The following is a 24185-nucleotide window of genomic DNA, read 5'->3' as shown; positions in this document are numbered from 1 at the left end:
ACATTGCACACTAAAACAGGGAGTGCTGGACAGTGGCTCAACTGGTAGAGAAATTATTATGCAAAATTTTGCTTCCCCAGACTTAAAATAATTTTGTTTCAACACAGGTATACAACAAGATGATTAGATATTTGTACCTATTGTGAAATAATCACCAAATAATATCTATAATATTATAGATATTAATATTATCTCTCCATATTATCTATCACTATTTAATATCTATAAATTATCACTATAATATCTATCACATATTATCTATGTGATATCTATATTATCACATAATATCTATAACATAATATCTATATCGCATAATATATATCACATATTATAATACCTATCGCATATTAATATTACCTTTCCATAATATCTATCACTATGCATAAATACAGATAATATTTATTTGAGAACTTCTAATTTCTACTTCTGTCATTTTTGAGACTTGACCCAAGTACTGCATTTCACACTCCTTTCTTGACTATAAGGCACCCTCCCATTTCTTCTAAGTGATTCTTGCCCATGGTAGTAGACATAATGGTCAGCTGAATTAAATTCACACATTCCAGTTCATTTTAGTTCACTGATTCCTAAAATCTCTATATTCACTCTTGCTATCGCCTTTTTGATTACTTCCAATTTATGCTGATTCATGGACCGAACATTCCAAGTTCCTGTGCAATATTCTTCTTACAGCATCGGACTTTACTTCCATCACCAGTCACATCTACACCTGGGCATTATTTTTGCTTTTGCTCCATCTCTTCATTATATCTGGAGTTATTTCTCCACTCTTCTCCAGTAGCATATTGGGCATCTACCGACCTACAGATTTCATCTTTCAGTGTCATATCTTTTTGCCTTTTCATACTGTTTGTGGGGTTCTCAAGACAAGAATACTGAAGAGATTTGGCATTGTCTTCTCCAGTGTACCAGGTTTTGTCAGAATTTTCCTCCGTGACCCGTTAGTCTTGGGAGGCCCTACAAGGCATGGCTCACAGTTTCACTGAGTTAGACAAGGCTGTGGTCCATGTGATCATTGTGATTAGTTTTCTGTGACTGTGATTTTCATTCTGTCTGCCCTCTGATGAAAAGGATAAGAGGCCTGTGGAAGTTTCCTGATGGGAGAGACTGTCTGTGGGGGAAACTGGATTTTTCCTAATGGGAGGGACCATGTTCAGTGAATCTTTAATCCAATTTTCTGCTGATAGGTGTGGCTGGGTTCCTTCCCTGTTGTTTAGCCTGAGACAAAACTTTCAACCCTTGCCTCCACCAGAGACTCCTGAACACTCAAAGGAAAGTCTGGCTCAGTCTCCCACGGCCTCCAAAGTCAAATTTCCTGGGGGTTCTCAGTTGGATTTGCTGGATTCCCAGGTTGGAAAATCTGTTCTGGGTCTGAGAACTTTCTTACCAGTGTGAGAATTTCTTTTTCATAATTGTTCTGCAGTTTGTATGTCATGTGCTCAGTGGCTCTATGGTGGGGCTAATGGCGACCTCCTCCATGAGGCTCATGCCACACACTGGGTAATCCAGGTTTGCTGCAGTCAGTCCCTGTTCCCACAGCAAACCACTGCTGACCCGTACCTGTGCACGAGACACTCAAACAATCAAAGGCAAGTCTGGCTCAGTCTCTGTGGCAGGGACGTCTGGGTCTCGGTGGGCACAAGATTTTGCTTGAGTCCTCCAAATATCTCTGGCAAGTTATGGGGCTTGATTCTAAATGCAATTTTGCCCCTCCTACCATCTTACTTGGGCTTCTCCTTTGCCCTTGGAATTGGGATATCTTTTTTCTGGTGGACTCCAACATTCTCCTGTCCATGGTTGTTTAGCAGCTAGTTGCAACTTTGGAGTTCACACAGAAGATGAATGTTTTCTTGAGATAAGGCACTCCCATTTCTTGGCAAATGTCATGAGGAAGGAGGCTAGACATAATGGTCAGCGGGATCGAATTCCTCAGGTTCCCCTTAAATGATTCCTAAAATCATCTACCCCCTCTTAACCAGAGCCTGCCTTGATTACTACTACTTTGTGATTCTTACCTGGACCTCTGACTTTAAGGGGGCTGTCCCCACCACTTCTTACAGAAGGAGTTAACCTAGAGCTCCAGTCAATAAAAACCTTGGGTGTGACAAGAGTGTTTTGCTCCATCTCTTCAAACTCCTCTGAAGGTTATTTCTGGCCTGCCTGACAGGCATATTGGGCAACCACATGTGATTGCTCACAGCCTCCCAACTTTCAGAGGCATAGATGCTTTTGCCTTCTAAAACAGGTTCCTTAGAAAAGTTAGAAAACTATTAGTATAAGTATAATGGGCAATTAGAAATTGTGTTGGTGAAGGGTTTTTCATTTGTTGAGCCAATGTTTGTTGCTAAGTCTCCATATCCCCTGCCCTGACACACATTAATGAATATATCCAATTGACCAGTGATATTAATCACGTTAGACCTGGCTTTTCATAAATTCTTTCCTCTGACTAAAACCCACTACACCCTCACCCTGTAGGAGTGTAACTTTACCTGGGGTGGCTCTGTTTTGAGAATAATCAGCCCTGGAGAAATAAGTGTCCTGATTGACTTTTCTGCTGTCACAAGGAGAGGGTCAGAATTGTCAGCAGGCCCCCTGGCCTGAAGATGATGTAACACCCCTAGACCTCTGTATACATTTGTGTGACACCTGAACTTTACTAAAAGTCAGGACTGTCTGTCCCCACCAAAGTGACTTTTGTATAACATCCTAGTGTATAAAAACAGACTCTGGAAAATAAAGAATTGGGATCAGTTTCTTACCAGTGTGAGAATTTTTTTTCATGTCGTTCTCTTTCTCACTCTGGCTGAGTCTCCATCTGGGGCTAATGGAACCCACCATGCTTACTAATTATGCCTGGGCTTCCAAGATTGCGACCGGGAGGCCTCAGTGTCTCCTCAAACCACTGCTGACCCGAGACCTGGAAGGACGCAAACAATCAAAGGCAAGTCTGGCTCAGTCTCTGGTGCAATCTTCTTGTCTTGAAGTTTTGCTTGGTCCTCCAAATATCTCTGGCAAGCTATCAGCCTCTTTTCTCCACTGAATTTTGCCCCTGAGCTATCCTTATTCTATTACTCTTTATATCTTTAATTAATATCTTTTTGAAGCTATTGGACTCCTGATTCTCCTGTCCATGGTTGTTTAGCAGCTAGTTGCAACTTTGGAGTTCACACAGAAGATGAACACATGACCTTTTACTCTTTTGTCTTGTTTGTTGATGTCCTTTTCATCATAGGGGACTGGAATGCAAAAGCAGGAGGTTAAGAGATACCTGGAGTAACAAAACTTGGACATGGAGTAAAAATGAAGCAGGGCAAAGGCTAACAGAGTTTAGTCAAGAGAAGGAACTGGTCATAGAAAACACCCTCCTCATTAGCACAAGAGAAGACTCTACACATGGACATAACCAGATGTTCAACACTGGAATCAGATTGGTTATATTCTTTGGAGTCAAAGATGGAGAATAACTATACAGTCAGCAAAAACAATATCAGGAGCTGACTGTGGCACAGACCATAAACTCCTTATTGCCCAATTCAGACTTTAATTGAAGAAAGTAGGGAAAACCACTAGACCATTCAGGTATGACCTAAATCAAATCCCATATGATTATACAGTGGAAATGACAAATAGGTTTAATGAGATCTGATAGATAGAGTGCTTGAAGAACTATTGACAGAGGTTCATGACATTGTACAGGAGGCAGTGATCAAAACTATCCCCAACAAAAAGAAATACAAAAGTCAAAACATCTGAGGAGTCCTAACAATTAGCTGAGAAAAGAAGAGAAGCTAAAGGCAAAAGAGAAAAGGAAAGCTATATCCATCTGAATGCAGAGTTCCAAAGAATAGCAAGGAGAGATAAGAAAGCCTTCTTAAGTGACAAATGCAAAGAAACAGAGGAAAAAATTAGAATGGAAAGACTAGAGATCCCTTCAATAAAATTAGAGATGCTAAGGGAACATTTCATGCAAAGATGGGCACAATAAAGAACAGAAATGGTATGGACATAACAGAAGAAATTAAGAAGAGGTGGCAAGAATACATGGGAGAACTATACAAAAAGATCCTCATGACCCAGATAACTATGATGTTGTGATCATTCACAAAGAGCCAGATAACCTGGAGTCCAAAGTTAAGGGGCCTTAGAAACATCACTATGAACAAAGCTAGAGGAGGTGATGGAATTCCGGTTGACCTATTTCAAGTCCTAAAAGATGATGCTGTGAAAGTGCTGCACTCAATAAGCCAGCAAATTTGGAAAACTCAGCAGTGACAACAGGATTGTATAAGATCAGGTTTCTTTGCAATCCCAAAGAAAATCTATGCCAAAGAATGTTTAAACTACCACAAAATTGCACTCATCTCACACACTAGCAAAGTAATGCTGAATATTCTCAAAGCCAGGCTGCAACACTGCGTGAACTGAGAAATACCAGATGTTCAAGCTGGATTTAGAAAAGGCTGAGGAACCAGTGATCAATTGTCATCATCTGTTGGATCATAGAAAAAGAAATAGAGTTCCAGAAAAACATCTACTTCTGCTTTATTGACTGTGCCAAAGCCTTTGACTGTGTGGATTACAAAATAACAGGAAAAATTCTTCAAGAGATAGGAATACCAGACCACCTTACCTGACTTCTGCAAAGCTTGTATGGAGGTCAAAAGTAAGAGTAAGAACTGGACCTGGAACAACAGACTGGTTCCAAATTGGGAAAGATATATGTCAAGGTTGATGTATATTAGGTATAATCACTCCTGCTTATTTAACTTATATGCAGAAGACATCATGCAAAATGCCAGGATGGATGAAGCACAAACTGGAATCTAGATTGCCAAGAGAAATACCAATAACCTCAGATATGCAGATGACACCACCATTATGGCAGAAAGTGAAGAGGAACAACAGAGACACTTGATGAAAGTGAAAGAGGAGAGTGAAAAATTGGTTTAACGCAACATTCAAAAAATGAATATCATGGCATCCAGTCCCATCACTTCATAGAAAAAGATGGGGAAGCAATGGAAACAGTGAGAGACTTTATTTTCTTGGGCTCCAAAATCACTGCAAATGATGACTGCAGACATGAAATTAAAAGATCCTTACACATTGGAAGAAAAGCTATTACAAACCTAGACAGCATATTAAAAAGCAGAGACATTACTTAGGCAACAAAGGTCCATATAGTCAAAGCTATGGTTTGAACCAGTAGTTTTTTGTTGATGCAACAGTTGGACCATAAAGAAGGCTGAGCACTGAAGAACTGATACTTTTGAGCTGTGGTGTTGGAGAAGCCTCTTGAGAGTCCCTTAGACTGCAAAGAGATCAAACCAGTCAATCCTAAAGGAAATCAATCCTGAGTATTCATTGGAAGGATTGATGCTGAAGCTGAAGCACCAAAATTTTGGCCAGTTGATATAAAGAGCCATCTTGCTAGAAAAGATCCTGATGCTGGGCAGGATTTAAGGCAGGAGGAAATGGGGATGACAGAGGATCAGCTGTTTGGATGGAACTACTGTCTCAGTGGACATGAGTTTGAGCAGGCTCCGGGAGATGGTGAAGGATAGGAAAGCCTGAATTGCTGCAGTCCATAGCACTGCAAAATGTAGGACATGAACGAATGATTGAACAACAACAATAACCACACCTACACAGACATATGGTTTGCAAATACTTTTTCTGTTTTCATAGGCTGCCTTCTTGTTTTGTTGATCATTTCTTTTACTGTGAAGTGTGCAGTGGCTGTTATTTGGAATTAGTTCAACTAGTTCATTTTTCCTTATACTTTCAGTTCAGTTCAGTCGCTCAGTCATGTCCGATTCTTTGAAACCCCATGGATAGCAGCTTGTCAGGCTTCCCTGTACATCACCAACTCCCTTAGCCTACTCAAACTCATGTCCATTGAGTCGGTGAGGCCATCCAACCATCTCATCCTCTGTCATCCCCTTCTTCTCCTGCCTTCAGTCTTGCCCAACATCAGGTTCATTTCCAGTGAGTCAGTTCTTCACATCAGGTGGCCAAAGTACTGGAGTTTCAGCTTCAGCATCAGTCCTTCCAATGAATAGTCAGGATTGATTTCCTTTAGGATTGACTTGATTGATCTCCTTGCAGTCCAAGGGACTCTCAAGAGTCTTCTCCAACACCACAGTTCAAAAGCATCGATTCTTCGGTGCTCAGCTTTCTTCACAGTCCAATTCTCACATCCATACATGACCACCAGAAAAACCATAACCTTGACTAGACAGGCCCTTGTTGGCAAAGTAATATCTCTGGTTTTGAATATGCTATCTAGGTAGGTCATAACTTTTCTTCCAAGGAGTAAGTGTCTTTTAATTTTTGGCTGCAATGAATATAAATTTATATATAATTATAAATTAATAAATAATTTATAAAATTATTCATTAAAGCATGTCATAGTTATGTTCAAATAATTGATGAGAAAATAAGAAAACATTCATTAAAAAAATTGAGAAACTATTTATAAACCTCTTCAGGGTAAAGGAATTTTAGGATAAGAGCACTAAGTTAGACACAAAAATGGTCCAAAAAAATCCTATAGGGCAATAAAATCATAATTTGAGAAATGATAATTTCTACCAGACAGAAATATACCAGTTAACAATTAATTTCAATGTATTTTAACTCAAAAGTTAGAGAAAAGTAAAAAAAAAAAAAAAAAAAAAAAAAACGTGCACACATTTTCCAAAATATATGTGCTGAGTATAAAACTGGATATTGTAATCACCAGAGTCAAGGCCCTCATTTGCTGAAATTTGCCTTGATCTCTAATTGCAGATAGATCTTCCTAGGAGAACAAAATCCCTTATATTTTTCTAATAAAAACTTTAGCACACTTAGAACATCAAGGAGAATATTCACAAAGCCATAAAGTGAGAAACCAGATGGCTATTATTTCCTCCCATCAGTGACACAGAGCACATATTTCAAAAGGACACCAAAACTCTGGGTAAGATTCTCTATAAAATAGAAACTATTTCACCACCAGAGATTATTATGCAGTGCAATATTTTCACCAAAGAGGAGAAAATCTTGTAAAATAGGAAATTTCATTTACTATAGCAAAGGAGACAATCATTTTAAGAATTGCATTAAAAGTATTCAGGATGTAATTAGTTGTGACAACACACTTGAAAATAATAGAAAAAAAGATGGGCAAAACACAAGTTGTTTTTCAACATAATCAGAGGCTTTTGGAGCAATGAGGATGAGATAAACTGGAATTCCAGAGAAGAAGGTGTGACTCTCCCATAGAAGGCTGAGAATTGCTACCTGTTTCTTGTACTTATAGGAGCACCTGAGTGGGCTCAGACTTAGATCAAGATGAAAGACTCCATTGACAGAGAGAAAGCAACAGGTTTTTGGCTTTGCTCCATACTTAAATCTGTGTTTGAAAGTGAAAATGAAAGTCACTCAGTCCTGTTGGATTCTTTGTGACCCCTTGGACTATACAGTCCATGGAATTCTCCAGACCAGAATACTAGAATGGGAAGCCTATAAGCCTTTCCCTTCTCAAAGGGATGTTCCCAACCCAGGGATCGAACCCAGGTCTCCAGCATTTCAGGCAGATTCACTACCAGCTGAGCCACAAAAGAAGCCCAAATGTGTTTACTTATTCATAATCTGACTATGTGTACTCTTCAGGGTAAAAGTTTTTCAACTGATTTAACTGATTCAATTGATTTAACCTGGGTTGCATAGGCTCGGTATTGGTCTTTAAGAATTTACTTAGAAAATTAGGTGAAGATATATCTCTCATTTCACATATCAGATTCCTTTCCCTCTCTTATCCTTCATTTTTATTCAGGAAAACCTACCACACTATGTGAGATTATGGGGAAAGCTGACATGTGGTTGTTTCGAAGTTACTGGGATTTTGAATTTCCTCAACCTTACTTACCTAATACTGAATTTGTCAGAGGACTGCACTGCAAGCCTGCAAAGCCCCTGCCTAAGGTAGTTAAATGTGTTTATTATTGTCCTACATGAATGAAGCGTGAAAGTGTTAGTCACTCAGTTGTATCTGACTCTTTGCGACCCCATGGACTGTAGCCTGTCAGGCTCCTCTGTCCATGGAATTTTCCAGTCAAGAATACTGGAATGGAATTGCCATTCCCTTCTCCAGGGGATCTTCCTGATCCAGCTATGAGTATTTATCTCAAAATGATTTCTGGTTTAATGTTAACAGTGTTTGATCCCCAAATGGAGAAAACAGGCATAGAATTTAATGGTCATTATTTTCTTAGACTATACACTACAGTAAGAAGGTGAGTAGTCTTTATTTTGGATTATGTATTATTATCTAATGAAGTAGTCCTCAATGTTTTCTTTTCTTGTTCAGAGTCCATTAACTATTCATGAAAATGTGTTTTATATAAATTTAAAAATATTTCCTAGTATCTTACAAATACTATGCTATAATTGAACATAAAGATATCATTATATCTTTAGTTAAATCATCTCTAAACATAGTGTAATGGTTAACTTTAAGTGTCAACTTGCCTGGCTGGATACCCAGGTATTTAGACAAACATTTTCTAGAAGTTATTGAGAGGCTATTTTTAGATGAAATCAATTTTGAAATATGTGGACCTTGATTAAACAAATTACTCTCCATTATGTGAGTAAGCCTCATTCAATTAGTTGAAGATGTGACTAGAATAAAAGTCTGAATTCTGCCAGTAGGCAGCCTTCAGACTTGAACTACAGCAGGGGATCTTCTCTGAATCTCCAGCCTAATGTGCTGTTCTGCAGATTAAACTTGACAGTCTCCATAACCATGGGCATGAGTGCTAAGTCACTTCAGTCTTATCTGACTCTTTGAGACCCCATAGACTGCAACCTCCCAGACTTCTCTGTTCATGGGATTCTCCAGGCAAGAATGGAGTTGGTTGCCATTTCCTTCTCCAATAACCATGTGAAAAATCCCTTAATATAAATTTCTTCCCTGTTTTTCCATTTCACGCCTCAAAAACACATTTTTTTTTTTGTCTTACTTAATTGGCTTAATTTTGCTAGTATTTAAAAGAGGATAAAAAGATTTATTTCAGTATGATAAATATGTTTGTCTTTATTTTTAATTCAAAGCTATATATTTCTACTATATTCCTATAACCCTCAGAGTATGTTTTATAGGTATTTCTGCATTACTTGTCTGGACAGGAGTTACATGGCTACTTCATTCCTAATTGTATATGTGGAAGCTCATATAAAAAAAACAAATCTAATCAAAATAAAAGAAAATGGAAGTTTAGAAAACAGAGAAAAGTAAATATACCAAAATTGTGTCATTGTACTGACCATAATTCAGCAGAAAAAATGAAAACAGCCTTATTAGCATCTAAGGCTAAATAAAAACTGCAGCACCAGAACTATTTAACTTAAAGGTAGAAATTTTCTCTGCCAGCTACTGCTGTGTAGACTTGGACAAATTACTTAACCTTACGGAGATAGATTTCCCATCTGTAAATATATACATATCTCATAAAATCACCATATATCTAAGTTAAATGATACATGTAAAGAGTTCAGCAAATGGCGAAAGATAACAGACTGTCAATAACTTGTAAACACAAACACACATGCACAAAGACACATTCATACCTCAATATGCCTTACCAAATGAGCTTTTAGTAACAATAATTTTTAATTCACCTAATAAGGATTTCAGGTCATCTATTATACACCGAAATCATTAACATATGAAAGTACAGAATTGCTTTAATAATTCAGACACATTGAGAAGAGTGTGACATCTATTATAACTGTAAGCTTTTATATTACAAAGACTGTTTTTTTCACAGGAGTTCGAAGAGTTTGTTCAAAGCTCTGGAGAAGATGGAGTCGTGGTGTTTACTCTGGGGTCAATGATCAAAAACCTCTCAGAAGAAAAGTCTAATATGATTGCATCAGCCCTTGCCCAGATTCCTCAGAAGGTCATTTTATTTATTTATTTTTTTTTCAGGGATAGCTGTTTTAAAATCCATGAAGTTCACAGTAAAAGTATGCTTGTAAAATTTGGAAAGGGTATTGATATTGTTAGTTGCAACTTAAGTGAGCTATAAAGAAAATGTATAAATGATAAAAGGGGATATTTTATTGATATCTTGCTTTAAACCTGGCATTTTTCACAGGAAATTCTATTGCAGTATTTTCTTTAAATAATAAATGAAAATTAATCATTTGTTACTGTTAAACCATCAGTCAGCTTTGTGTGTTAGGTTTTAAGGCATCCATGTAAGCTAACGCTTTTTGCTATTCTTATATTTCTTTAAATCTGAAACATATAAACAAGTAACAAATAACATAACAGAGAATAAAGGAAAAGATATTCAAAATAATAGGTTTGATTCTCAGAATGTCTTGGGACTATATTTTCTAGTAATTACTGATTTTGAGCATTGTCATAATTGAACCTGGAAATAAGAGCTTAGGTTAAAAATAATCCTAAATAATGATTCTTCTAATAATGCTAAATAATGAATCCTAAAAATAATCCTAAATGAAATCCTAAATAGTGATTCTTCAACATTTAAAACACTAACAATACAGTAAAATATTTAGGAGTGTACTTTACAATGTTCCAGCAAACTATCATTTTTTATTGATACCATTCTGGGTTTTACCTGAGTGACATCTTTTTTCTCAGTTCAGGCGCTCAAGTCATGTCCAACTCTTTGCGACCCCATGAGCTGCAGCACGCCAGGCCTCACTGTCCATCACCAACTCCAATGGGTCAGGAAGATTCCCTGGAGGACAGCATGGTAACCCACTCCAGTAATCTTACCTGGAGAATCCTCATGGACAGAGGAGCCTGGCAGGCTGCAGTCCACGGGGTCGCAAAGAGTCGGACACGACTGTGTGACTGGATGCCATGACGGTTACACAATGTGGATGTTTTTAATGCCGCCAAACTCTAGACTTAGAATACTTGAAAATGATAAATATGATTATGAATATTTTACCATATGAGTCTACATTACTAGTAAGTATGTAAAAAATAGTTCAAAAGAGGTAAATAACATCCCTCCCCTTTGCCTCTGAAATCTTTGTCTCAAAATTCCTCTTTACCAGAGTGGCGTAGTAACACCATATGTAGTTCTTTCAGATACAGATTGTCATTTTTCTTCATCTACATCTTCATCATTTTTCTTCATTAGGTTAAGTTAGAATTAACCCGAAGATGAAAGGCTATTGACTAGGATCATTGCAAGCCTTTGAAAACATGGCTGTAGTGTTTATGGTTTAAAAACATTCATCACCTAATCATGTATGGACTCAGTTTACTTGTGCATTACCTGGAGGCATCAAATTTGATTGAAGTGAAGTCACTTAGGCGTGCCTGACTCTTTGCAACCCCATGGACTATAGCCTGCCAGGTTCCTCCATCCATGGGATATTCCAGGCAAGGATACTGGAGTGGGTTGCCATTTCCTTCTTCAGGGGATCTTCCTGATCCAGGGATCAAACCCCTGTCTACAGTACTGTGGGAAGATTCTTTACCATCTGAGTCATCAGGGTAGGTTAACTTTTTCTGACAGGATGTGATTCTAAAACCTTCTAATAAAGACATTTATCTTAATAGGTTCTGTGGAGATATACAGGAAAGAAACCTGAAACACTAGGAGCCAATACCCGGCTATATAAATGGATTCCACAGAATGATCTTCTTGGTAAGACCAAAGAGAAAAAAATAAAAAGAGAACTGAATGAGGTATAATCTGAATGATTATTAAATAACAGATATCAACAAATTTGTATTTAAAATAAGAAAAAATAACTATAATGTGTTCTTAACATTGCTTCAGTAGTTTTGAAAGAAAGGATTATTCATGACACTTGTTAAAGACTGTAAAGCACATTTATTCAAGACCATCACCATAAGTATAGTTATTAGTACAATGGACTTTTACAATAAAACAGAGAGACTGGAAACAATTTGTATGCAGAAAGAAAAATGGGGAATTTATCACAAAAGAACATAGTGGAAGTTCATTGGATGGAAAAGTGCAGAGCTCAACTGACCGAGTAGAATGCTTGCTAAAATTGGGCAATGCAGAGATAGTGGAGCCACAAAATCAAATTCTAGTTGAGAAAAGTTCAGAGAAACCAGACTATATCTTGGTGACTCTCCCATTTATGACATAATCTCTCCCTCTTCAGGATCAAATCAGAGAAATTACCTTTAGATGAGGCTTTCATTAACTTTTGTATACAGTATTGCAACACACCTAATTCTCTTCACCATTTTCTCACACCTCTCTTCTCTATGGAAAAAAAAAAAAAAATGTGGCAAACCATTTCACCTACATTTCATATATAATATAAATGGCTGCATATTAGTATAAAGTCAAATGCAAATTCTGTTTTCTTAAACAGAGTACACCATGAACTAATGTAGCCTATCTTTCTAGCTTGTTATGCCAACATTTTCATATTGAAACCCTGCACATGTCACCTCCTCTTTCCCATCTACAAAAAGATTAGTTTCTTCAGTCCCTCCATTCTTTTTTATTGATGTATTCTTCTTGCAATAATTTGTCAAATGGCAAGTACTCTCACCATATATTTTGCAGAAAATTTCTTAGTTGTCTGTGGAATGACTTAATTGCTGGAATCACTAATTACACTTAGCATGGAGTAATTAATTGCTGCTACTTCAGAGCCTATAAGAATTTATATGTGTTCTTATGACACAGAATTATATAGAAAATGTTACCTAATAGAATTTGGTTTATGCAGGTGTCATGATTTTCTGTTTTGACACTCTTACAACTTAAAATAATTATTTATTTTTTTTTAATTTTTAGGTCATCCCAAAACCAGAGCTTTTATCACTCACTGTGGAACCAATGGGATCTATGAAGCTATTTACCACGGGGTCCCTATGGTTGGAATTCCTCTGTTTGGTGATCAGCATGATAATCTTGTTCGTATGAAAGCCAAAGGGACAGCTGTTGAAGTAGACTTGCAAAGAATGACAAGTGCAGATCTGCTGAATGCATTGAAAGCAGTTTTTAACAATACTTCGTGAGTAGAGAATATATTCTTAACTAAGAAGCATTTTGTTTTTGAAAGAATAATCAGCTTTATATAATTTGAAATTGACAAATTTTGCATAATTTACAGTGCACCTAATATCAAATAAGATTATTTTATACTTCCTAAATTTTGTGAAAGTATTTTGTCACCTACCCCTTCTGGGTGATAGATTATAACCTCAAAGAAATACTACATTTATTTAAAGAAAATAATTTATTGTTAAAAAGATGAATTTTTAAATTAACAATAATACTTTTATTTCCTAAAAATTGCAGATATTACCACTATAAAGAATTTAGTGACCACAACAAAATCATAAAAATAAAAATGAAAAACCACTCAGCTTCCCTCATGTCAATTCAGTTCAGTTCAGTCGCTCAGTCATGTCCAACTCTTTGTGACCCCATGGACTGCAGTACGCCAGGCTTCTCTGTCCAACATCAACTCTCGGAGCTTGCTCAAACTCATATCCATTGAGTTGGTGATGCCATCCTCTGTCTTCCCCTTCTCCTCCTGCCTTCAATTTTTTCCAGCATCAAGGTCTTTTCCATGAGTCAGTTCTTCGCATCAGTGACCAAAGTATTGGAATTTCAGTTTTAGCATCAGTCCTTCCTATGAATATTCAGGACTGACTTCCTTTAGGATGGACTGGTTGGATCTCCTTGCAATCCAAGTGACTCTCAAGCCTCTTCTTCAACATCACAGTTCAAAAGCATAAATTCTTTGATGCTCAGCTTTCTTTATAGTTCAACTCTCACATCTATACATGGCTACTGGAAAAACCATAGCATTGACTAGATAGATCTTTATTGGTAAAGTTATGTCTCTGCTTTTTAATATGTTGTATAGGTAGTCATAGCTTTTCTTCCAAGCAGCAAGTATCTTTTAATTTCATGACTGCAGTCACCATCTGGGTAGTTATAACCAATACCAGTTTAGAAACTTACTTCTGCTCTTTCGTCGTGTTAATTTATAAATAGAGAGAAGACCCCAGCCTCCCTGTTCCTACAGAGAGTAATAATTGGACACTATCCATGAGCAAAATCATCTCTGGCAGTGCTCTAAAGTCCATGTAAGAAATTTTAGCAACACAGTAGAACAAAAAATCTGAGCTAAATCACACAAGAACAGAATGATTACAGTTTTATTTTACCAGCATCATCCCCAAGCCAGCATTACTCATCACCAAGAGAGAACTTTCAGCTAGAAAGAGTTCCTTGGCAGAAAAAGAAGAATGGATTGAATGACAAATTTTTAAGGCCTTCTGGAGCATAGAAAGAGAAAAACAAATTCTAAATTTGTGTCAAGCTACAAGAGATCTCAAACAGCCAAACCAGTTCCAAGAAATAATGACATTGAGGCATCCCAATTCTTATTTAAAACTGTACTACAAACTTATAGCAGTTTTAAAAAGATGATATTGTCATAAAAATAGACATGCAGACCAATGGACAGGATAGAGAGCCCTGATACAAAGCCCTCTTTTATGTAAAGTTGAATAATATTTGACAAATGTGAAGAATACTCAATAGGAAAAGTGCTATCTTTTCAATAAGTAGTACTAGGGAAACTAGATATTTATATCCAGGAGAATAAAATTTGGACCCATATATTACATTACTTCCCTCAGAGTTCAGTTGTTAAAGATCTGTTTTCAACGCAAGAGACCCAGGTTCAATTCTGGGGTCAGCAAGAGCCCCTGGAGAAGGAAATGGCAACCCACTCCAGTATTCTTACCTGGAGAATCCCATCGACAGAGGAGCCTGGCTGGCTACAGTCCATGGTGTCACAAGAGACAGACACGACTTAGTGACTAAACCACCACATTGCATTACTTACACAATTTGACTAGAAATGGACTAAAGACTTAAACATAAGAAGACCTGAAACCATAAAACTCCTATTATAAAACAGGAGGGAAGGTTTCTTTGATAAAGAGATCTCATCAAATTCTGGGATATGACCCAAAAAATAATGACACCAATGCAAACCTTCTTATTTAAAGGGCTATATCAAACTCAAAAGCAATTTTAAAGCAAAATAAATGATTTACAAAATGAAAGGCAATGTACAAAATTGGAGCATATTTTGAAAACTACACATCTGATAAGAGACTAATATACAAAAGATATAAGTAACCCATATTACTCAATAGCAAAAAAATTTTTTTAAATGAATGCAGTTGCTGAATACATATTTGCCCAAAGAAGACATATTCATGGCCAACAGTTACTTGAAAAGGGGCTTGATACTACTAAGCATCATGAAATGCAAATCAAAATCCCACCTCACACCTATGAGAATTGTTGATGTTGTTCAGTCACTAAGTTTTGTCTGACACTATGACCCCACTGACTACAGCATGACAAGCTCCTCCATTCTCCACTTTGTCCTAGAGTTTACTCAAATACATGCCCATTGAGGTGACTAGAAATGGATCTAAAACATCTCATCCTCTGCCATAAAACTCCTTTATAAAACCAGCATCAGGTTTTTTTTTGAGTCAATTTATTTATTTTAATTGGGTGGCCAAAGTATTGGAGTTTCAGCTTCAGCATCAGTCCTTTCATGAATATTCAGAGTTGATTTCCTTCAGGATTGATTGATTTGATCTCCTTGCTCTCCAAGGGACTCTCAAGAGTCTTCTCCAACACCACAATCAGAAAGCATCAAATCTTTGGTGCTCAGCCTTCTTTATGGTTCAGTGGTAAAGAAACTACATGCCGATGCAGTTGCTACAGGAGATGCAGGTTTGATTCCTGAGTGAGGAGATCCCCTGGAATTGTTCAGTCACTCAGTTGTGTGTGACACGTTGTGACATCATGGAATGCAGCATATCAGGCTTTCCTGCCCATCACCATCTCCAAGCTTGTTCAAATTCATGTCCATCCAGACAGTGATGCCATCTAAGCATCTAGTCCTCTTCATCCCCTTCTCCTCCTGCCTTCAATCTTTCCCAGCATCAGGGTATTTTCTAATGAGTCAGCACTTCACATCAAGTGGCCAAAATATTGGTGCTTCAGCTTCAGCATCAGTCTTCCAATGAATATTCAGGGTTGATTTCCTTTAGGATAGACTGGTTTGATCTCTTTGCAGTCCAAGGCATTCCCAAAAGCCTTATCTAATACCACACCTCAAAAGCATCAATTTTCTGATGCTCAGCTTATTTTATGGTCCAAATCTCACATCCATACCTGACTGCTGGAAAAATGATAGTTTTACTATATAGATCTTTGTCAGCAGAGTAATTTATATGCTTTTTAATATGTTCTCTAGGTACTGTGTGGATCAAAATAAACTGTGGAAAATTCTGAAAGAGATGAGAATATCAGACCACCTGAGTTGCCTCTTGAGAAACCTGTATGCAGGTCAGGAAGCAACAGTTAAAACTGGACATGGAACAACAGACTGGTTCCAAATAGGAAAAAGAGTACATCAAGGCTGTATATTGTCACCCTGCTTATTTAACTTATATAAAGAGTACATCATGAGAAACACTGGGCTGCAGAAAGCACAAGCTGGAATCAAGATTGCCAGGAGAACTATCAATAACCTCAAATATGCAGATGACACTACCTTTATGGAAGAAAGTGAAGAAGAACTAAAGAGCCTCTTGATGAAAGTCAAAGAAAAGAGTGAAAAATTTGGCTTAAAGCTCAACATTCAGAAAACGAAGATCATGGCATCCGGTCCCATCACTTCATGGGAAATAGATAGGGAAACAGTGGAAACAGTGTCAGACTTTATTTTTCTGGGCTACAAAATCACTGCAGATGGTGATTGCAGCCATGAAATAAAGAGACACTTACTCATTGGAAGGAGAGTTATGACCAACCTAGACAGCATATTAAAAGCAGAGACATTACTTGTCAACAAAGGTCTGTCTAGTCAAGGCTATGGTTTTTCCAGTGGTCATGTATGGCTATGAGAGTTGGACTTTAAACAAAGCTGAATGCTGAAGAATTGATGCTTTTGAACTGTGGTGTTGGAGAAGACTCTTGAGAGTCTTTGGACAGCAGGAGATCCACGCAGTCCATCCTAATGGAGATCAGTCCTGGGTGTTCATTGGAAGGACTGGTGATAAAGCTGAAACTCCAATACTTTGGCCACCTCATGCGAAGAGCTGACTCATTTGAAAAGACCCTGATGCTGGGAAAGATTGAGGGCAGGAGGAGAAGGGGATGACAGAGATGGTTGGATGGCATCACTGACTCGATGGACATGGGTTTGGGTGAACTCTGGGAGTTGGTGATGGACAGGGAGGCCTGGCGTGCTGCGGTTCATGGGGTCACAAAGAGTTGGACACAACTGAGAGACTGATCTGATCTGATTGGAGGAGACTAATGTGAATCCCTTGGACTGCAAGGAGATCCAACTAGTCCATCCTAAAGGAAATCAGTCCTGAATATTCACTGAAAGGACAGATTTTGAAGCTGAAACTCCAATACTTTGGCCACCTGATATGAAGAGCTGATGCATTTGAAAAGACTGTGATGCTGGGAAAGATTGAAGGCAGGAGGAGAAGGGGATGACAGAGAATGAGACGGCTGGATGGCATCACCGACTCTATGGACATGAGTTTTCCCTACTTTCTTCAATTTAAGTCTGAATTTGGCAATAAGGAGTTCATGGTCTGAGCCACAGTCATCTCCTGGTCTTATTTTTTTTGACTGTATAGAGCTTCTCCATCTTTGGCTGCAAAGAATATAATCAGTCTGATTTCGGTGTTGACCATCTGGTGATGTCCATGTATAGAGTCTTCTCTTGTGTTGTTGGAAGAGGGTGTTTGTTATGACCAGTGCATTTTCTTGGCAAACCTCTCTTAGTCTTTGCCCTGCTTCATTCTGTATTTCAAGGCCAAATTTGCCTGTTACTTCAGGTGTTTCTTGACTTCCTACTTTTGCATTCCAGTCCCCTATAATGAAAAGGACAGCTTTTTTGGGGTGTTAGTTCTCCAATATGCTACTGGAAATCAGTGGAGAAATAACTCCAGAAAGAATGAAGGGATGGAACCAAAGCAAAAAGAATACCCAGCTGTGGATGTGACTGGTGATAGAAGCAACGTCCGACGCTGTAAAGAGCAATATTGCATAGGAACCTGGAATGTCAGGTCCATGAATCAAGGCAAATTGGAAGTGGTCAAACAAGAGATGGCAAGAGTGAATGTTGGCATTCTAGGAATCAGCGAACTGAAATGGACTGGAATGGGTGAATTTAACTCAGATGACCATTGTATCTACTACTGCAGGCGGAAATCCCTTAGAAGAAATGGAGTAGCCATCATGGTCAACAAAAGAGTCTGAAATGCAGTACTTGGATGCAATCTCTAAAACGACAGAATGATCTCTGTTCGTTTCCAAGGCAAACAATTCAATATCACAGTAATCCAAGTCTATGCCCCAACCAGTAACACTGAAGAAGCTGAAGTTGAAGGTTCTATGAAGACCTACAAGACGTTTTAGAACTAACACCCAAAAAAGATGTCTTCTCCAATACCACAGTTTAAAAACATCAGTTCTTCAGCACTCAGCTTTCTTTATAGTCAAGCTCTCACATTCATACATGACTACTGGAAAAACCATGGCTTTGACTAGATGGATCTTTGTTAGCAAAGTAATGTGTCTGCTTTTTATATGCTGTCTAGTTTGGTCATAACTTTTCTTCCAAGGAGCAAGTGTCTTTTAATTTTGTGGCTGCGGTCACCATCTGCAGTGATTTTGGAGCCCCCCAAAAATAGTCTGTCACTGTTTCCACTGTTTCCCCATCTATTTGCCATGAAAGATGGGACCGGATGTCATGATCTTAATTTTCTGAATGTTGAATTTAAGCCAATTTTTTCACTCTCCTCTTTCATTTCAACAAGAGGCTCGTTAGTTCTTCTTTGCTTTCTGCCATAAGGGTGGTGTCATCTGCATGTCTCAGGTTATTGCTGTTTCTTCCAGCAATCTTGATTCCAGCTTGTTCTTCCTCTAGCCCAGCGTTTCTTATGATGTACTCTGCCTATAAATTAAATAAGTTAAATAAGGGTGACAATATATGGCCTTGACATACATACTCCTTTTCTAATTTGGAAACAGTGTGTTGTACCATGTCCAGGTCTAACTGTTACTTCCTGACCTGCATACAGATTTCTCAGGAGGCAGGTCAGGTGTTCTGGTATTCCCATCTCTTTAAGAATTTTGTAGAGTTTGTTGTAGTCCACACAGTCAAAGGCTTTGGCATAGTCAATAAAGCAGAAGTAGATGTTTTTCTGGAACTTTCTTGCTTTTTCGATGATCCGACGGATGTTGACAATTTGATAGCTTCACCCCAGTGCTAATTGCTGTATTATTCACAAAATCAAGGCGTGAATTAAACCTTAGTGTCTTTCAGTGAATGAATAGATAAAGACAATGTGGTATATGCAGTGAAAGAATATTATTTAGCAAAGAACACAAAGGAAATACTTCCATATTTAAAACCATGGTATTGTCCTAGGTGAAGTAAGTCAGTGAATGACAAATATTATTTACAGTCATTTATACATGCAGCATAATAATTGAAACTCATAGAAGTAGAGTGATGCTGCTTTCCAGCTAAGTCGCTGGAACCATGTCCGACTCTTTGAGTGACCAAAATAGATAAGGCAGCCCACCAGGCTTCCCATGGTAGTCCCTGGGATTCTCCAGGCAAGAACACTGGAGTGGGTTGCCATTTCCTTCTCCAATGCATCAAAGTGAAAAGTGAAAGTGAAGTCACTCAGTCGTGTCTGACTCTTAGCGATCCTATGGACTGCACCCTACCAGGCTCCTCCATCCATTGGATTTTCCAGGCAAGAGTACTGGAGTAGGGTGCCATTGCCTTCTCCGGAAGTAGAGCGTAGATTGGTGTTTTCCAGGGTCTAGGAGTTGGAAGAATGGAAAGACAAGCTTTGAGTAATAGGGAACAAACTTTGAGTAATAAAATAAGTTCTGGGGAACTTTGTACAACATGGTAGTTAGCTGTGATCACAGACAAATAAATTCTCAGTAATGAAGGAGTACATTTATTATGTAACTATATTTCATATAAATAAAACAAATATATTCTTTGGAAAAAAGAAACTATACTAAAATTAAAATATTTGCCAGAGTTGTAAATGTTTCTATATATCAGATAAATTCTTACTAGAAATTTTGTATAAGTCTATAAACATGCATTGACATTTGAGTTTAAAATTATTTTTTAAACATAAATTTTAAAAATATTTAATGACTTTTCACTATTAAGTCACTTATCAGTGTCTCTCTTGTTTGTTTAACTTATTTTTAATTGGGATATAACTAATTTAAAATGTTGCATTGGTTTCTACCATGCAACAACGTGTTGTTGTTAAGTTGCTCAGTCGTGTCCGACTCTTTGCGATCTCATGGACTGCAGCGCTCTAGGCTTCCCCATCCTAAACTATATCCAGGCCTTTGGTCTCATGTTCACTGAATCAGTGACACCCTCCAACTATCTCATCCACTGTTGCCATCTTCTCCTCCTGCCTTCAATCTTTTTCAGAATCTGAGTCTTTTCAGATGAATTTGCTCCACCATCAAGTGGCCAAAGTTCTGTAGCTTCAGCTTCAACATCAATACTTCTAATGAATATTCTGGGTTGATTTCATTTAGGATTGACTGGTTTGATTTCCTTGGGGTTTCAAGGGACTCTCAAGAGTTCTCTCCAACACCACAGATGAAAAACATCATTTTTTCAGCACTCAGCCTTCTTTATGGTCCACCTCTCACATCTGTATGATTACTGGAAAAAAATTAGCTTTGACTAGATGGACCTTTGTCAGCAAAGTGATGTTTCTGATTTTTAATGTGGTACCTAAATCTGTCATTGAAATTCTTCCAAGGAGCAATCGTCTTTTAATTTCATGGCTGCAGTCATATCCACAGTGATTTTGTAGCCCCCCCCCCCCCCCATATAATGTCTGTCACTGTTTCCATTGTTTCCCCATCTATTTGCCATGGTCCTTCTAGTGAAGCTATGATTCTTCCAGTAGTCAAGTATGGATGGAAGAGTTGGACCATAAAGAGAGCTGAGCACTGAAGAGTTGATGCTTTTGAACTGTGGAATCGGAAAAGACTTGTGAAAGTCACTTAGACTGCAAAGAGTTCCAACCAGTCAATCCTAAAGGAAATCAGTCCTGAATTTTCATTGAAAGGACTGATGCTGAAGCTGAAGCTCTGATACTTTGGCCACCTTTTGCTAAGAACTGACTCATTAGAAAAGACCCTGTTGCCCAGCATATAGGGCTCAAAAGTGGTTGACACACAGTTTGGGGAAAAGAAACTAGAGACAGAATTAAAGATTTAAAGGTGGGAATCAAGACCTTCTGATCAAGAGCCCTGTTCTTCAGAGACACATCACTTTTATTTAGTGTCCTGGCATGCAGAAAGTATCTGTTGTACCACAATAAAATCAACCTCCCGTGTCCCTGATCACATCTCTCATTTTACTGATTACTTTGAACTGTCTTTGTTATGTTTTTGTACAAGGAGTAGCCCCAGCTGGAGATCATAGACCCGAATATACCTTGGGAAAACATCTTGGTGTGTGCACAAGCAGAGTTCTGAACTTTCACTGACCAGCATTTCAAGGTCCACACTGTTTTTTCTTAGTTTAGCAGGCCATGACGACCCAACTAATAACTTAATGTACTTTTGTTTAGATTATACGGTATTGCTATGTTTTGCTTTTATTCTTTTCCCATGGTGTGTTTCTTATGGCTTAGCCAGAGCAACAGGCAGCTGATTACTAATACCTGCAGGAGGAGAAGGGGAAGACAGAGGATGAAATGGTTGGATGACTACACAGACACTATGGACATGAGTTTGAGCAAGTTCTGGGAGATGATGATGGACAGGGAAACCTGGATTGTTGTAGTCCATGGGGTCACAGAGTTGGACACAACTGAGTGGCTGAACTGAATGGATGCGACTGGATGCCAAAATTTTCACTTGTTGAATGTCGAGTTTGAAGCGAGCTATCTCACTCTCCTCCTTCATCTTCATCAAGAGGCTCTTTAATTCTTCTTTGCTTTCTTCCATAAGACTGGTGTCATCTGCATACCTGAGGTTATTGATATTTCTCCTAGCACTCTTGATTCCACCTTGAACTTCATCCAGCCTGGCATTTCTCATGATGTAGTCTGCATGCAAGTTAAATAAGCAGGATTACAATATACAGGCTTGACACATTCCTTTCCCTATTTGGAACCAGTCTGTTGTTCCATGTCTGGTTCTAACTGTTGCTTCTTGACCCACATACAGGTTTTGCAGAAGGCAAGTATGGTTAACTGGTATTTCCATCTCTTTAAGAATTTTCCACAGTTTGTGTGATCCACACAGTAAAGTCTTTAACATAGTCAATGAAGCAGAAATTGATGTTTTTCTGGAATTCCCTTGCTCTTTCTATGATCCAGCAGATGTTAGCAATGATCTCTGCTTCCTCTGCCTTTCTAAATACATTTTAAGCATCTGGAGATTCTTGATTCATAAACTGTTGAAGCCAAGCTTGGAGAACTTTGAGCATTACTTTGGTAGCATGTGAGATGAGTACAATTCTGCAGTAGTTTGAACATTCTTTGGCATTTTCTTTCTTTGGGATTGGAATGAAAACTGACCTTTTCTAGTCCTATGACCACTGGTGAGTTTTCCAAGTTTGCTGGAACTTTAAATGCAAAACTTTAATAGTATCATCTTTTGTGCTGTGCTTAGTCGCTCAATCTTGTCTGACTCTTTGTGACCCCAATGACTATAGCATGCCAGGCTCCTTGGGATTAGAAATAGCTCAGCTGAAATTTCATCACCTCCACTAGCTCTGTTCATAGTGATGCTTCCTAAGACCCATTTGACTTTGCATTCCAGGATTTCTGGCTCTGGGTGAGTGCTCACACCATCGTGGTTATCTGGTTCATTAAGATCCTTTTTGTATAATTCTTCTGTGTATTCTTGCTATCTCCTCTTAATACCTTCTGTTTCTGTTAGGTCCACACAGTTTCTGCCTTTATTTTGCCCATATTTATATGTAATATTCCTTTAGTATCTCTAATTTTCTTGAAGAGATCTCTAGTCTTTACCATTCTACTGTTTTCCTCTATCTTTGAATTGATCCTGTAGGAAAGCTATCTTATCTCTCTTTGTTATTCTTTGGAACTCTGCATTCAGATGGATATATCTTTCCTTTTCTCCATTGCCTTTCATTTCTCTTCTTTTCTCAGCTATTTGTAAGGTCTCCTCAGACTACCATTTTGCCTGTTTGCATTTCTTTTTCCTGGGGATGGTTTTGATCATGGCCTCCTGAACAATGTTATGAATTTCTGTCCATAGTTATTCAGGCACTCTGTGTACCAGATCTAATCCTTTGAATCTATTTGTCACTTCCTCTGTATAATCATAAGTATTTGATTTAGGTCATACCTGAATGGTCTAGTGGTTTTCCCTACTTTTATCAATTTAAGTCTGAATTTGGCAATAGGGAATTCGTGATCTGAGCCACAGTCACCTCCTGGTCTTGTTTTTTGTTGACTGTAAATAGCTTCTCCATCTTTGGCTGCAAAGAATATAATCAATCTGATTTTGGTATTGACCATCTGGTGATGTCCATGTGTAGAGTTGTCAATTGTGTTGTTGGAAGAGGGTGTTTGCTATGACCAGTATGCATTGTCTGGGCAAAATTCTGTTAGTCTTTGTCCTGCTTTGTTTTGTACACCAAGGACAATCTAGCCTGTTACTCCAGGTATTTCTTACCTTCCTATTTTTGGATTCCAGTCCATTATGATGAAAAAGATATCTTTTTTTGGTGTTAGTTCTAGAAGGTCTTGTAGGTCTTCAAATTCAGCTTCTTTGGCATTATTGGTTGGGGCATATACTTGGATTACTATGGTTTTGAATGGTTTGCCTTTGAAACCACAGGATCTTTCTGTCATTTTTGAGATTACACCCAAGTTTTGCATTTTGGACTCTTTTGTTGCCTATTAGGGCTATTGTATTTCTCTAAGTGCTTCTTTCCCACAGTAGTAGATGTAATGGTCAGTTAAATTAAATTCACCTGTTGCAATCCATTTTAGTCAATTGATTCCTAAAATGTCA

General features: G+C 38.1%; 1 protein-coding gene across 1 annotated transcript in view; it reads left to right on the top strand.

The window, feature by feature from the left end:
* LOC102273603 (UDP-glucuronosyltransferase 2C1-like) overlaps window positions 1–24185 on the top strand; it is a 28859-nt gene that overhangs the window by 1989 nt on the left and 2685 nt on the right. The window contains exons 2-5 of the mRNA XM_070372960.1: window positions 7847–7995; window positions 9843–9974; window positions 11624–11711; window positions 12849–13068. Of these exons, the coding sequence (XP_070229061.1) occupies window positions 7847–7995; window positions 9843–9974; window positions 11624–11711; window positions 12849–13068 (589 nt within the window). The remainder of the gene's footprint in view (window positions 1–7846; window positions 7996–9842; window positions 9975–11623; window positions 11712–12848; window positions 13069–24185) is intronic.

This window comes from Bos mutus, chromosome 6 (assembly GCF_027580195.1).
Source record: "Bos mutus isolate GX-2022 chromosome 6, NWIPB_WYAK_1.1, whole genome shotgun sequence".
In the NCBI taxonomy this organism is placed as follows: domain Eukaryota; kingdom Metazoa; phylum Chordata; class Mammalia; order Artiodactyla; family Bovidae; genus Bos; species Bos mutus.
This window is presented reverse-complemented; position numbering and strand designations above follow the sequence as displayed.